Source organism: Ornithorhynchus anatinus, chromosome 1, assembly GCF_004115215.2.
Source record: "Ornithorhynchus anatinus isolate Pmale09 chromosome 1, mOrnAna1.pri.v4, whole genome shotgun sequence".
Classification (NCBI taxonomy): domain Eukaryota; kingdom Metazoa; phylum Chordata; class Mammalia; order Monotremata; family Ornithorhynchidae; genus Ornithorhynchus; species Ornithorhynchus anatinus.
This window is the reverse complement of record NC_041728.1, coordinates 60,319,017-60,334,648: the sequence shown is the minus strand read 5'-3', so window position 1 is coordinate 60,334,648 and position 15,632 is coordinate 60,319,017. Positions and strand designations below refer to the sequence as shown.

The following is a 15,632-nucleotide window of genomic DNA, read 5'->3' as shown; positions in this document are numbered from 1 at the left end:
CACCCTGTGCCCAGGGAGCAGGCTGGGAGGAAACACTGGGGTTTGCCCATAACTGGGTAGCACTAGAGCATTGGGATGAAATGGTGGAAGTTGCCTTCATTGCCCCTTTGATTGAAACAAGTGCGCACGCCATTTTCATCCCTACATTCCTTCAAAGGGGGCTTCTGGAAGGCAGGTGGGCGGAAGGAAACACAGACATTTGTCTTTCCGTCAGCAGATCTGTAGTAGTACTCCCAGCTATGGGGCTCAGGGAAAAGCCCTGTTTTTTCATTAGATGATTCTAATGATGATGATGATGATGATGATGATGATGACATTGGTTAAGTGCTGACTACATGCCAAGCACTGTACTGAGTGCAGAGGTTGATACATTGTAAGGACATTGGACCATCCCTGACCCATAGTCTCAGGAGGGGAAGGAATGGGCCTTATATCCCCCACTTTACAGATGAGGTAACTGAGGCACAGAGAAGTGAAGAAATTTGCCCCAGGTTACACATCAGATGTCAGAGCTGGGATTAGAATCCAGGACTTTTGATTCCCAAATCTGTATGCTTTCCACCAGACCACACTGCTTCTCTGGCAAAAAGCCCTATTCTCGGCCTTACACTGACCCTGCCTTGACAAGAGAAGAGAGCACGAGTCTCTTTCAAAGTTAACGACTCCCTTGAGAGCCCCTGAGTTTCAGGGTCTTTTCCCTTGGCCTTAACCAGGATCTCTCCGCCTAGCTGAGGAGTCAGGGGAGTAGATTGCATCTCAAAGAGACCTGGCTGGGATCTGTGCTCAGGTCTAGTCTGTCCTGGGTCTGAGACATGGGACAGATCAGAGAAGCACTCTGCGATCTAGGGGAAACACACCCCTAAAATGGAGATCTCAACTCCTTGGGACACTGTGGGGGGCAACTGGAGGTGAAGTATGGTGAGCCCCTCCAAAAAAAGCCCACGCTTAAACTCACTGTGAGCAGGGAACGTTTCTACCAATTCTGTAGTATTGTACTCTCCCGAGAACTTAGTACAATACTCTGCAAACAGTAGGTGCTTAATAAATACCAGTGATTGATAGATTGATAAATCCAGGGCCTGAGAAGTAGCTGCTAATTTTCATTCTGGCCTTCTCCCGACAGGATTATACAAGTGGAGCCCTACTCACCGGAGACCTCAAGAAGACGCTTATTGAAATTCTGCAACCCTTGATAGCAGATCACCAGCAAAGGCGCAAAGAGGTTACAGATGACATAGTGAAAGAGTTTATGACGCCAAGGAAACTCACATTTGACTTCCAATAATGTCTCTTTTATATACATATAGACAGATATATATATGTGGTGTACCATTTATCAATAAATATAATCCAGCCTGACTTGCTGTCTCCCTCCGGTCTTCTGTTGAATGTTAGTTGTTTTCTCTGATTATGCAAAGGCACTGCAAAGAGTTTTGTCACCGTTTCCCACCGTGTCTAAGGCGAGCAGAGTAAGGACACGAGTGCTCAGAGCAATAGGGGAAGATCCCGTCGCTGTTTAATAGGGCCTTGGGAAAAGCAGAATCCCAGTGACTTGTGCTTCCCTCAATGCAATGGGGCCCTGAGACTTTAGTGGGTGACTTACATTAGGCTCCATCAAGTGGCCGGAAAGACAGCAGTTGTGGGCTAGGAAAAGGAGCTATGGCAGAAGAGATGGTCAGATAGAGTTCAGGAAATGAGAGGACTAAGTGCAAGTATAACACAGTGTATCACTGCGATGCCAACAACCCTTGTTCCTGCCCTAAGATGTGCTCACAGCCTCCCCACAGGTCACCCTGCCTCCAGCCTCTCCCCTCTCCAGTCCAGGCTGCACTCTGCAGCTCGGACCACCATCCAAAAACGTCGTTCTGCACCATCTCCCGACTCTTCAAACACCTTCAGTGGCTCTCTGTTCTTCTGCATCGAGCAGAAACGCCCAACCCTTGGTTTAAGGCACTCTCTCCCGCCTACTTATCCACCCACTTCTGCCACTACATACCCTCCCCGCTGTCCTTGTTTCTCTCGTGCTCACCTTTCTCAGTGTGCCTCGTTCTCAACTTCCTCGCCTCTGACCCCTTGCTGACACCTTCTCTTCTACCTGGAATCCCCTCCCCGTTCAAACCCACCAGACCACAACACTCCCCATTTTCAAGGCCCCTCTGAAATTCCAGTTCCTCAGTTAATTTTTCTTCTTCCAAGTCATACCCTCCCAACTACTTCCTCCAACTTGCAGCATCCCCTCCAGCTTTATGCCATATACTCTACTCCCATTCATCCACATACCTATTTTTCCATTCTCTTTTTCCTCTTATAATCATTCTGCTTGTTTGTTGTTATACTGTACTCCCAAACGCTCAGCACAGTGCTCTGCATACAGTAAGCACTCAAATATGATTGAGTGAATGAAAGAATGATGTGGTTGTCTGCCCTGCTAGATTGTATCCTCCGTGAAGGCAGGGATTGACACTTCTAACACTGCTGCAGTCCTCCAAGCGCTTAGTACTGCATTCCACACACAGGTGTTCAGAAAATGCTACTGATGGATTGGATCATACCACTGGGGTTTCCAGGGCCCAGAAGGAAATCATAATGAGCATTCGGAGAACAGTGTTCCAAAGCTTTCCGCCATCCAAGTCAGTGGCGTCCTCTTGAGGGTGGAGCCTGAGGCAAGAGGTTGAGGAAACAGATTAGCAACTCGAAAAACTATTCCCTCCCCCTTTCGCCCAGAGTAGGGAGGGTCAGTGGGCACGACAGTGGCCTAGGGCCTCCAGTCTCAAAATTCCCCCATTGCCGAGGCACCGACGAGCCCAGCCGGCTCGTCAGACGGTCGGCCGCCTGGCTCGGCTCCCTGACAGGGTGGTGGTGGCAGTGGCGGCTGGGAGAGTTGTCAGTCCCAGGCAGAAACCCAGTTGTTGCCAAGGGAAAAGCTCCAGAATAGGAAGAAGTGTTCCCGGGAATCCCCTAGCAGCAGACAGGAAAGCTAGCTTGCCTCCTGCATGCCAACTTCTCCTTAGGATGACCAAACATGCTCGGGGTGGTGGAGGGGGTGTGGAGGGAGTGTATTCATTCATTCATTCAATATATAAAAATACATATATGAGAAGCAGTGTGGCTTAGTGGAAAGAGCATGGACTTGAGAGTCAGAGGTCATGGGTTCTAATGCCGCTCCGCCACTTGTCAGCTGCGTGACTTGGGCAAGTCACTTAACTTCTCTGTGCCTCAGTTGCCTCATCTGTAATGTGGGGGTTAAGACTGTGAGCCCCACGTAGGACAACCCAATTTCCTTGTATCTATTCCAGCGCTTAGAACAGTGCTTGGCACTTAGTAGGCACTTAACAAATAACATCATCATCAATATTACCCCAATGCTTAGAACAGTGTTTACTATTACACGTAGTAAGTGCTTAACAAATACCATCATCATTATTAGTAGTATATGTAAAAATATATATATTTGGTATTTGTTAAGCACTTACTGTGTGCCAGGCACTGTAAAACTAATAATAATGGTATTTGTTAAGCATTTACTATGTGGCAGACACTGTATTAAGCGCTGGGACAGATACAAGCTAATTAGGTTGGACACAATGTCCCATATGGGGCTCACAGTTCATTCATTCAGTCGTATTTATTGAGCGCTTATTGTATGCAGAGCACTGTTCTAAGTGCTTGGGAGAGTACCATACAATATTAAGCAGACCCACTCCCTGTTCACAACGAGCTTAGAGTCTACAGAGTTTCAGTCTTCATTTCCACTTTACAGATGAAGTAACTGAGGCACAGAGAAGTGAAGTGACTTGCCCAAGGTCACACAGCAGACCAGTGGCACAGCCTGGATTAGGACCCAGGGCCTTCTGACTCCCAGGCCCGTGTTCTATCCACTAGGCCACGCTGGGGAATCATAAATTCCCTGGACAAATACTGCCAATTAGGACCAACGACACTGACTAAGGTTGTCTCTCCCAGGAAGGCGATGCCTGACATTCAGCAGTTGCCAGGAAGAGATTCTCTCTGTGGTATGCATTTGTGGAAGAACCTGGATGTCACTAACCAAGCTAATAATGATAATTATGGTATTTGTTAAGCACTTATTATGTGGCAAGTACCGTACCGAAGCCCAAGCGCTTAGTACAGTGCTCTGCACACAGTAAGCGCTCAATAAATACAATTGAATGAATGAATGTTTCTTGCCCAGGGGTAAGAAACAACATAATCAGGTCAGATGCAGCCCCTTCCCAACATGGGGCTCCAAGTCTAAGGGGGAGGAATTAATCAATCAATAATTATCGAGTGCTTACTGTGTGTTGAGCACTCTACTAGGGGCTTGGGAGAGTAATAATAATAATAATAATGTTGGTATTTGTTAAGCGCTTACTATGTGCCGAGCACTGTTCTAAGCGCTGGGGTAGATACAGGGTAATCAGGTTGTCCCATGTGAGGCTCACAGTCTTCATCCCCATTTTACAGATGAGGTCACTGAGGCACTGAGAAGTTAAGTGACTTGCCCACAGTCACACAGTTGACAGGTTGGTAAACACAGTCCCTACCCACAATGGGCTTACAATCTAGTGGGCTCAGATCCATGGCCCTTCCTCCCACCAATCCATCAGTGGTATGCACCGCAAACCTACTCTGCGCAGAACACCACACCAAGGCCCAGGGAGAGAGCAGGAGGGTTGGTGGACCTGCTCCGTGTCCTGAGGGAGCTTATAGTCTAGCATCCACACTGGTGTTCTGCTTCTAACAATGGCACTGAGGACGTGTGGCGAAGCCATGTGATGGTCAGGCATGTCTTCCGGTCACCTGCCTGCATCAGAGAGAGCCCGATTGAAACCCTCTGGCAATGTTTGGAATTGATATATCAATCAAAGGTATTTACTGAGCACTCACTTCGTGCACAGCACTGTACTACACGTTGGGACAGCACACTACAGTTGGTAGAAATGATCCCTGCCCACAGGAGTTTACAGTCTAGCGGGGGAAGACAGATATTAAAATAAACATCTTGGCCACCCAGGCAGGAAAGATATTCCGACTTTGCCTTCGTCAGAATATATCTCTAATTTTTGATCTTGGCAAGAACTGATTCAGGGAAAGGGAGAATCACTCAAATGAAAGACTGTCTCCATTTGGAGTCTTACTCTTCATCAGCTATTTTGTTCTGAGTCCGTTGCTCTGAGATTATCCTTCCTACTCTCTAAGGGGGCCAAGTTCCAGAGATCTAACAAGGGTGAGACCTTCTGTCCTACATAGAACCTGCAACTGAGAAGCAGCGTGACCTAGTGGATAAAGCACAGGCCTGGGAGTTAGAGGACCTGGGTTCTAATCCCAGCTCAGCCAACTGCCCGCTGGGCAAGTCACAACTTCTCTGGGCCTCAGTTTTCTCAACTGTAAAACGGAGTTTAAATATCTACTCTCCCGTCTACGTGGACTGTGGACCCTATGGAAGACAGGGACTGTGCCCAACAATTAACTTGTTTCTACCCTGGTACTTAAAATGAAGTTTAGCACATAGCGTTAATAAATACCATTTAAAAAGAACTGGAAACAGCAAAATAGCTCCCATCCACTCTCTGGCCTAAGGTCAAGGTGGTCTATGTGCCTTGGATTCCCTGTGGCCTTCATCACCTTCCTGGGGCGGGAGGGGCCGGGGGGATGTGTATTCTGACTTTGGAGGGTAGAGTCACAGTAAGGATAATAATAATAATAATAATAGTACTTGTTAAGCACTTACTATGTGTCAAGCACTGTTCTAAGCACTGAGGTAGATACGAGTTTACGAGGTTGGTCATAGGTACAAGTTAATCAGGTCAGACACAGTCCCTGTACCACACGGGCCCCACCATCTAAGTAGAAGGGAGAATTGAATCCCCATTCTACAGATGAGATAACTGAGGCACAGAAAAGTGAAGTGACTCACCTAAGGTCATACAGCAGATCCGGGCAGAGCTGGAATTAGAACTCAGGTCCTCTGATTCCCAGGCCCGTGCTCTATCCATTAGACCATGCTGCTTCTCAAGACGCCATAATTCTACCAGTCAAAGGCAAAACAGAACACAATGCCAAGTGAAGGGAGGGTGTAAGGTCATTGGCCAGCAGAACCTGTTTAGAAAGGTCCTTCTTAAACACCACCCCTTTTATAGCAACGTGTCCAATCTGTCCCTTGAGCACAAGTCAAGGTAACAGAGCTGGGGGGATGTTTTTCTTCTCTAGCCGATGCTTAGCAATAGCCCCATTCATCTTTGTCATGTCGAAATGGTTCTCTTGTCATCTAATCTGATTTAACTGGCTGTGATCTGGCTGTGCCAGCCGGCCAGGGCTCACCACCTGGGTGGAAAGGTTGAAGTTACCTCTGAGGAACAAGGAGACAGTGTTGAGACCAAAAGAAAAACGGCTCTCTCGAGCTCGAGGCGTTGCCGCCTGAAGGATAATCACGCCTGAGAACAGGATCGTGGGGAAAACCGCATTTCCTCTCCAAATCGATTTTGCAATCGGAACAGTGAAGGTAGCGTCTTGCTCGAGAGTGACCTTTGGACATCTTTACCCAGATGAAATGGGGTTCGGCTAATTGGGCGGCATCTGTTGGCCCACCCGAGTAGAAGCCTCCCAGAAGAGTCTCTTCTCTCCCTCCAATCCGCCCAAAGTGGCCCAGTTTTCAGGCCCTGACAGCACCAGCTCAAGGGTGGCGGGGTGGAAGGGCTGCCGTTCGTATTTCTTTAAAACTCTGACGGGAGTGGAAGAAGTGGGATAGGAGAGTGGTTGGGGAGGAGCGTGGCTAAATCAGAGCACTGCAAGGACCTCGAGAGCTGGATCTCAAGAGCTCATCCAGTCCAGCCCCCCTGCTTGAAGGGAGGTGACTAGCAGCTCACCAAGACAGATGGGGTCTCCAGGGATTGGCGAACTGCCAGCAGAAGGTGGCCTCCAGGGGCCTGTACCTGCTCCGAACACTCTTTCGAGCATTGGTGTTCCACGTCTTTTCAAATCTCCTTGGTGAGGCAAAGATGAAAATGGAATTTTTTTATTATTATTATTATCATTATTGGCAAGCAGTTGAGGCTTGAATAAGGTTTCAGTCATACATTTAATACAGAATCTGGGGCGCCGAGGCGGCAGTATGTGCGGAAACGGTGATTGGCGGGGTAAGATCAGAGCCTGCCCAGGGGGATTGCTGGAGGAAAGCTGGGCAAGGGGAAAGAGAGAAAAGGAAGTGGTGGTGCACTGTCTTCCACCCTCTGACAGTGGGGGTCCCTCAAGGCTCAGCTCTGGATCCCCTTCTCTTATCCATCTAACCCCATGCCCTTAGAGAACTCATTCGCTACCGTGGCTTCAACCACCATCTCCCTGCGGATGATTCCCAAATCTTCATGTCCAGGGATGAACTCTCTCCCTCTGTGCAGTCTCGCATTTCCTCCTGCCTTCAGGACATCTCTACCTGGATGTCCTGCCGATACCCCAAGCTAAACCTATCCAAAACAGAACTCCTTAACCTCTCATCCAAACCCCATTCGCCCCATCTTTCCCATAACTGTAGACAACACCACCATCCTCCCTATCTCGTCAGCCCGTATCCTTGGTGTCATCTCAAACTCATTTCTCTCATTCAACCCACGTATTCAATATCACCAAATTCTGTTGATTCTACCTTCACATCACTAAAATCCACCCTTCCCTCTCCATCCAAACTACTACCACGCAGATCCAAACTCTTATCCTATCCTGCCTTGACTACTGTATCTGCCTCCTTGCTGACCTTAGTACAGTGCCTGGTACATAGTAAGTGCATAACAAATACCATTATTATTATTATTACCTCCCTACCTCCTTTCTCTTCCCACTCCAGTCCATACTTCACTCCACTGCACAGATCACTTTTCTTAAAAATTGTTCAGTTCATGTTTCCCCAGTCCTCACGACCCTCTGGGGGTTGCCCATCCATCTCCACATCAAACAGGAACTCCTTATCATAGGCTTTAAAGCATTCCATCAGCTCACCCCCTCTTACCTTTCCTCACTGATCTCTTACTAGAGTCCAGTCTGCACACTTCAGTCCCCTAGGACCAGCTTACTCACTGTGTCTCGATCTCATCCATCTCGCTGTCTATCCCTTTCCCGTATTTTCCCTCTGGTCTGGAACCCCCTCCCTGTCCATATACACCACTCTCCCCACTTTCAAAACCTTATTAAGGTCACATCTCCTCCAAGAGATCTTCCCCAATGAAGCCCTCTTTTCCCCAAATCTCTCTCCCTTCTGCATCCTCTATGAACTTGGATCTGTACCCTTTGGGCATTTGGTATTCATCCTATCCTCAGCCCCAAAGCACTTTGAGACATAGCGATACATTATTTATATTAATGTCTGTCTCCCTCTCTAGACTGTAAACTGATCGTGGGCAGGGAACACGTCTACCAACTCTGTGATCATGACATTAGTGGATAGAGCATGGGCCTGGGTGTCAAAAGGTCATGGGTTCTAATTCTGGCTCCGCCACTTGTCTGCTGTGTGACTTTAGGCAAGTCATTTCACTTCTCTGGGCCTCAGTTCCCTCATCTGTAAAATGGGGATTGAGACTGGGAGCCCCATCTGGGACAGGGACTGTGTCCAACTCAATTTGCTTGGATGCACCCCAGCGCTTAGTACATTGCCTGGTACACATTAAGCGCTTAACAAATACCACAATTTATTATTTTTTTAAAATTTTACTCTCCCAAGTGCTTTTAGTCCAGTTCTACTACCCATAGTAAGCATTCCATAAATACCACTGATTGATTGGGATAGGGCAGACCCCAGTCTGAAGGAAGGAAGGACAAGGTCAGGGGATAGGGGGAAGGGGAGAAAGCAGCCTCATATTTCGATGCAGCGGAGCTGGGCCAAAAGACAGAGCGCAACCTGTTGTTACTGTGCAGACAACTCCCCCATCACCCGACTGGGGCAATTCACACCTCCAGGGCATATCCCACAGGCAGAAACAACTAACACACTGGAATATGGAAGCAGTATGGTGCAGTAGATAGAGCACAGGCCTGGGAGTCAGAAAGTCATAGGTGCCAATCCTGGCTCCGCCACTTGTCTGCTGTGTGACCTTGGGCACTTCACTTTTCTGTACCTCAGTTACCTCATCTGGGAAATGGGGATCAAGACTGTGAGCCCCACGAGGGAGAGGGACTCTGTTCAAACCGATTTGCTGGTATCCACCCCAGCACTTACTTCAGTGCCTGGCACATAGTTAGTGCTTAACAAATACCATAATTACTATTATAAGCCCTAAACACACCAACACACATACACCACAAATATACCCTTATAGCCACACACCCAGTACGACCCAAACACCACAGTGCACTCTTCTGTGCCTCTCTGCCCCACCCAGGGCAAACGAAAAGTAGGCCGTAGACTCTAGCTGCAACCAAGGCACCGGGTGCCATCGTGAGGGCAGCGGGGTGAAAATGTGCAGCGGGTTTGAGGCAGGCTCGATGGGGCGATTGGTCAGCCAGCCCAGATCAGGACCCTCGCCAGCCCCATTCAGAAGCCCATGGGTCATGTCGGGGACCCAAGGAGGGAGTGGCCGAGAGTCCAGCCCCGACGGCTGGAAGGCTGGGGAGGCCCGGCCTCCGCTTCCCCAGTGGAATTGGCACCTCAGCCCTTTGGCTCTCCTGCAAGCAGACAGACTGGAGCAAGAGGCATTCCCCGGGTCTGGCCGGGGAGGGGGCTGCAATTCTGGCCCAACATGACTGTGCAAGGGGGAAAAAGGCTCATTTAATGTGAACAGATGTCGGCGAGATGCTCCAGGGCCACAAGGAAGCTGGGACGGTCTCCTCGTTCCGGCGGCCGTCCTTCCTTCGGCCTCCGGGTACCCCCAGAGCCCACTCGGGCACATCCAGGGAGGCCCCCTGGGGAGCGAAGTGGGCGCTGATGTCAGCCCACCCCCCGGCTAAGTCGTAAGACCCCGGGTGAGTTTCAGCACGGCTTCGTAGGCGACGAAGACCACCATGTTCACAGGGAAGGCCCGGCAGCAGTTTAAGACAAGGCCCTTGAACAGAACGCCGACGCCCTCCTCCCGCACGCTGGCCGCCACGCAGTGGACCAGGCCCCGGTACTTCTGCTGCCCCAGGCCATCCACTTGCAGACGAGATTTAATGACGTCCATGGGGGTGGCCACCGCCCAGGCCAGCACCCCGGCACAGCCGCCAGAAACCAGGACACCCAGGATGTCTGCAGAGGAGAAGCCAAGAGCTCAGCGGGGACGGGAGGAGGAGGATATACCCAGCCCCGCCTCAGAAAGCCACCTCCACCAGGGGGTCTTCCCTGAATGCTTCCCCACCTCCAACCTTCCGGTCACACCTTCCCATCGGCCCCCTCAGAACACATGGACTTGTCTGTTCAGCTGGCATGGCCGTGCTCATTTGGGCTCAGTTTTCTATCTACCCTCTTCCTCTTTACCAGGAATACTCACCTCTCCAGATCAACGAACATTCTATTGGGAGCCCCTCAAGGGCACGGACCAAATCTTTTTCCAATGTTGCCTGGCCCCAGGTGCCTAGACTCAATCTTATTTATTGAATGCTTACTGTGTGCAGAGCACTGTACTAAGCACTGGGGAGAGGACAATAGAACACAGTTGGTAAACGCGTTCTCTGCCCACAACGAGCTCACAGTCTAAAGGGGGAGAGTGCTCAGCATGAGGCAGGCACTTTAGAAATCTTGAACTAGTCTCACTAATCAATTAGTGGTACTCACTGGGTGCTTACTGTGAGCAGAGCACTGTACTAAGCGCTTAGGAGAGTTCAGTACAACAGAACTGGATGAACTGTTCCCAGCCTATAACAACCCAACCCGCATACTCTGTGCCTCCAATACCAAACTACTATGGTGCATCTTATTATTGTTATTATCGTTATCAATTATCAATGATAATAATAATAAATCTATCTCTCTACTAACCTCTATCCCATACCTACCCTAGAGGCTGAAACTCCCTCTGGCTTCAAATATGACCATCCACACTCTCCCAAGTTTCAGAGCCCTTCTAAAATCACGTCTCCTCCAAAAGGCCTTCCCCGATTAAGCTCTCATTTCTGATCTATCTGATTTTTTCTGATCTATCTGATCTCTCCTCTGTGTCACCTAAGCACTTGGCCATGTACCCCTTAAGCGCTCTGATACTCTCCCCAATTCCACAGCACTTATGTACATATCCTTGTAGTTTGCTATTTCCCCTATCTGTAATTTATTTTAATGTCTGTCCCCTCTTGCCCGACATCACTGCACCCTCCCAAGAGCTTAGAACAGTGCTCTGCACACAATAAGCCCTCAATAATTTGACTGACTCTAGATGGTCCTCTGGGCAGAGAAAGTGTCTCCCAATTCTACTGTATTGTACTCTCCCAGTTGCTTAGTACAGTGCTCAATAAATAAAAAGTTTAAGAGTTGAGAAAGCTAGTCTAGAGAGAAACTGGATGCTTGGGCCTCTGCTTTTGCTTTCTGCCCACAAGGGCTTCCCTTTCCTGTTTGCAGGGAACGTTTACTGGGAGGCACAGAGGAAGGCAGAGGGCCCTGAGGCCAGCAGAATCCATAATTTAGACCTCTGGGGAGACGTGGAGGAGACTTGGTACAGTGCTAAGCATATAGTAAGCGCTCAATATATATGACTGAACTAACACAACCATCCTCATCCACGTGCCATCCAAAGTGTTCAGAACAGAGGGACAGAAGCTGCTGGACTCAGGTCTGGATTCACTAAACCTCACAGCATGGCCCCCTGAGGGGCTGGGCCCAAGAAACGTCCTGGGATGGAGGGAGAGGGGGTGTCTTGAGCTCCACCTCATGATCCCGGCTCCCCTTTCCGGAGGGAAGCTCCGGAGGGCAGCCGGTAAGCCCCAGGGGATCCGCTGGCTCAGCCCCTCCCATCTCTGGAGACCAGCTCTGCTCTGCGGGCTCCCAGGTCCCTAGGGTGGCTAGATGCAGTTTTCGGTTGACGTAGCAAGCCCAGGTCACCGCTGCTGCCGGTCAAAATAGTTTCTCCCTGTGCTTCGGGCTGGGATCGGCCTGTGTGTTTTGGCCAGACTCCCGAACCCTACCTCTGACATACAGCTCAGTCCTCTGCCCAGCAGGGGAGGCGGGGAGGGGGAGGAGAAACGGGGCAGTGGGGGGAAACGAGGAACAGAGCAGAACGTTCCTTCCTCGGTGCTCCTTTTCCATCGACCCACCGACTTCCAACAGGCCACACTTTGTGTCAGTAAGCACTTCCCTGCCCCTCACTCTGGGCTGCCTCTGACTTTGTGCTGGGACTAGGGAAAGAGGGGAGCATGGGGACTTGGGTTGGGGGGAGTTAGTTTATGGCATTTGTTAAGCACTTCCTATGTGCCAAACACTGTTCTAAGTAATGGGGCAGGTACATGTAGGTACAGTCAATTAGACTGTAAACCCGTCAATGGGCATGGATTGTCTCGATCTGTTGCCGAATTGTACATTCCAAGTGTTCAGTACAGTGCTCTGCACATAGTAAGCGCTCAATAAATACTATTGAATGAATGAATGTTAATTAGATTGGACACAGTCCCTGCCCCGCATGGGGTTCACAGTCTAAGCTGGAGGGACAGCATCTTAAAGTTGAGGAAACTGAGGCACATAAAGAATAAATGACTTGCCCAAGGTCACACGACAAGCAATTGGCAGGGCTGGGATTAGAACCCAGGTCCTCCAACTCCCAGATCCGTGCTTTTTCCACTAGGCCATGCTGCTTCTCATGGTTGACTTTGAAGAGGGACAGAGAAGCACCAAGACCTGACCTTTGACCCTAGGTGTCTGACCCTCCTGTCTAATCCCCAGCAGTAGTCCTGTCAGCCCCTCGAGGGTCTTCTGCCGGCCACTAAGGCAACTCACTGCTCTTCCCTACCAACACAGGGCGCCCTTCCAAGGGCAATAGGGAGACTGCCCGACCGCCCCATCACCCCCCAGTTCTCAGAGGGGTCCGCACATGATGGAAGGGAGCGCTGGACGGTTCTCTCCCTCACCTGGTCTGCTCTGCCCCTTGGGGGTGAACCACTCGCACAGGATGGAGTAGGACAGGAAGTAGGTGGCGAACGAGTGGCAGTCCCGGAAGAGCAAGGCCGAGCTCCCTTTGTAGAGGCCGGCCAGGCCCTCCTCCCGGGCCACGGTGGCCAGGCAGTGCAACGGGCCCTGGTACTTGGGCTGTGCCACGATGCCAACGGAGGCGGTCGCCGGGGGCAGCTTCTGCGTCTGGAGCCGGATTTTGGCCACCTCGGTGGGGGCCGTCAGGGCCACCTGGAAGCAGAGGGAGAGCAGGATGAAGTGAGGGAAGGGTCCGCGAGTAGGAAGCACATTGGCCTCTTTCTGGTGGGAAAACAACCCGAGTGTAGTTAAATCGTGGTTTTCCTCCAAGATCGGTGAAACATCCATTCTAGCTATTCAGGCAGGAGGATGCAGCGGTAGACATGCCCCTGTCATTTTGGGATGTCCCTGGTGCCCATGCTCTGGGAGCACTCTGCCCTGGCAGCCCAACTAGGTAGGACTGCTTAAATCCGTCTTTTAGCCAAGAGCTTTGCTGCCCCCAAGCACAGACCGGGGGTCTAATGGCAGCACCATGTGGTGATAGTGGATTTTCCGGCCACCCAAACACTGCCCAGACGTGTCGGTCAGCATCGCGATGCCTGGGGTTGGTCAGGCATCTCTCACTCTCCCCATTTGTCTATGAGTGCAAACATAGATAGGTAGATAGATGATAGATAGAGATATAACTAGAGAGAGAGAGAGAGAGAGAGAAAGGCCCTCAATCTAGGGGTAGCACTAGGACTAGTGGTACGTAGTCTAGTTGACAGAGCACTAGCATGGGAGTCAGAGGTTGTGAGTTCTAATCCCGGCTCCACCACTTGTCTGCTGTGTGACCTTGGGCAACTCACTCAACTTCTCTGTGCCTCAGTTACCTCATCTGTAAAATGGAGTTAAGACTGTGAGCCCCATGTGAGACCACCTGATTACCCTGTATCTACCCCAGAGCTTAGAACAGTGCTTGGCACATAGTAATCACTTAACTACCATAATTATTATTATTATTATTGTTATTAGAAAGTCTGTCACTTGTCTGCTATATCGCCTTGGGCAAATCATTTAATTTCTCTGTGCCTCAATTCCCTCATCTATAAAATGGGGATGTAGACTGTGAGCCCCTTGTGGGACAGGGACTGCGTCTAACCTGATTAACTCGTATCTACCTCAGCACTTAGAAAAGTGTTTGACACATAGTAAGTGCCTAACAAGTACCACAATTATTATATATTTTCATTACCCTATTTATTTGGTTAATGAAATGTATATCGCCTTGATTCTATTTATTTGCTATTGTTTTAATGAGATGTTCATCCTCTTGATTCTATTTACTCCTATTGTTCTTGTCTGTCCATCTCTCCTGATTAGACTGTAAGCCCATCAAAGGGCAGGGACTGTCTCTATTTGTTACTGATTTGTTCATTCCAAGCGCTTAGTACAGTGCTCTGCACATAGTAAGCGCTCAATAAATACTATTGAATGAATGAATGAATCATTATTATTATTATTAATAAGCTGCACTGGGTGCAGTGCACTGTACTAGAGAAGCAGCATGACATAGTGGATAGAGCACGGACCTGGAAGTCAGAAGGTCATGGATTCTAATCCCAGCTCTCCCTCTTATCTGCTGTGTGACCTTGGGCAAGTACTCTCACTTCTCTGGGCCTCAATTACCTCATCGGGTAAAATGGGGATTGAGACTGTGGGACACATTGAGCCCCATGTGGGACAGAGACTGTGTTCAACCCGATTTGCTTGTATTCATCCCAGAACTTAAGAGGGCCTAGTTAGTGCTTAACAAATTATCATAATTATTAGTATTATTATTAATCTAAGTCCTCATTTTCCCTCTGTCTTGGATGTGTACCCCTTAAGGATCTTGATACCCTGCCCATAGCACTTATGTCCACATCCTTACACTGTGTATTTTCCTTATCTGTAATTTATTTTAATGTTTGTCTCCCCCTGCAGACTGTAAGCTTTTGTGAGCAAGGATCATATCTAACCTCTCTATTAAATCAGAGGGTGTGGGTTCTAATTCCTGCTCTGCCACTTGTCAACTATGTGACTTTGGGCAAGTCACATATCTGTGCCTCAGTCATCTCATCTGTTAAATGGGGATGAAGACTTTGAGTCCCACGAGGGACGAGGGACAACCTAATTACCTTGTATCTACCCCAGGACTTAGAACAGTGCCTGGCACATAGTAAGCACTTAACAAATACCATTATTATTATTGTTAAATCACACTTACCCAAATACTAAGCATACGGCTCTGCACACAATAGGCACTCAATAAGTACTACTGATTGAGTGATTAATTGATTGATAGGTGCTTTGAAGGATGAGAATAAAGAAGCGACATGTTCCCTGCCCACAAGGAACTTACACTCTAATGAGGTTTGCCCTTCTGCTGTGAAACTGTGAGCCCTTTGGGGTGAGGGATTCCATTGGGATGGATTTTCTGGATAACCCCAGTGCTCCCTCAGGTCAATTCTTAATTTGTAACTGTTAGTAACCCCAATAACAAAAGAGAGTGCCTGTGGTTCCATAGCCATACTAACTCTCCTTC

General features: G+C 49.2%; 2 protein-coding genes across 7 annotated transcripts in view; one reads left to right on the top strand and one right to left on the bottom strand.

Moving 5' to 3' along the window:
* Window positions 1-1,359, top strand: part of WARS1 (tryptophanyl-tRNA synthetase 1) — a 32,074-nt gene extending 30,715 nt beyond the window's left edge. For all 3 annotated transcript variants that reach the window (XM_039911998.1, XM_029064233.2, XM_039911999.1), the window contains exon 11: window positions 1,124-1,359. In XM_039911998.1, the coding sequence (XP_039767932.1) occupies window positions 1,124-1,285 (162 nt within the window). In that variant the 3' untranslated portion in view covers window positions 1,286-1,359. The remainder of the gene's footprint in view (window positions 1-1,123) is intronic.
* SLC25A47 (solute carrier family 25 member 47) overlaps window positions 1,271-15,632 on the bottom strand; it is a 57,848-nt gene continuing 43,486 nt past the window's right edge. For 3 of the 4 annotated variants that reach the window (XM_029064234.2, XM_029064236.2, XM_029064235.2), the window contains 2 exons: window positions 13,009-13,279; window positions 9,730-10,207 (listed from right to left, as the gene is read on the bottom strand). In XM_029064234.2, coding sequence (XP_028920067.1) covers window positions 9,927-10,207; window positions 13,009-13,279 — 552 coding nt within the window. In that variant the 3' untranslated portion in view covers window positions 9,730-9,926. Of the gene's footprint in view, window positions 2,659-5,917; window positions 6,984-9,729; window positions 10,208-13,008; window positions 13,280-15,632 lie in introns of those variants that run through there. The other variant, XR_003759231.2, reaches the window with a different exon arrangement.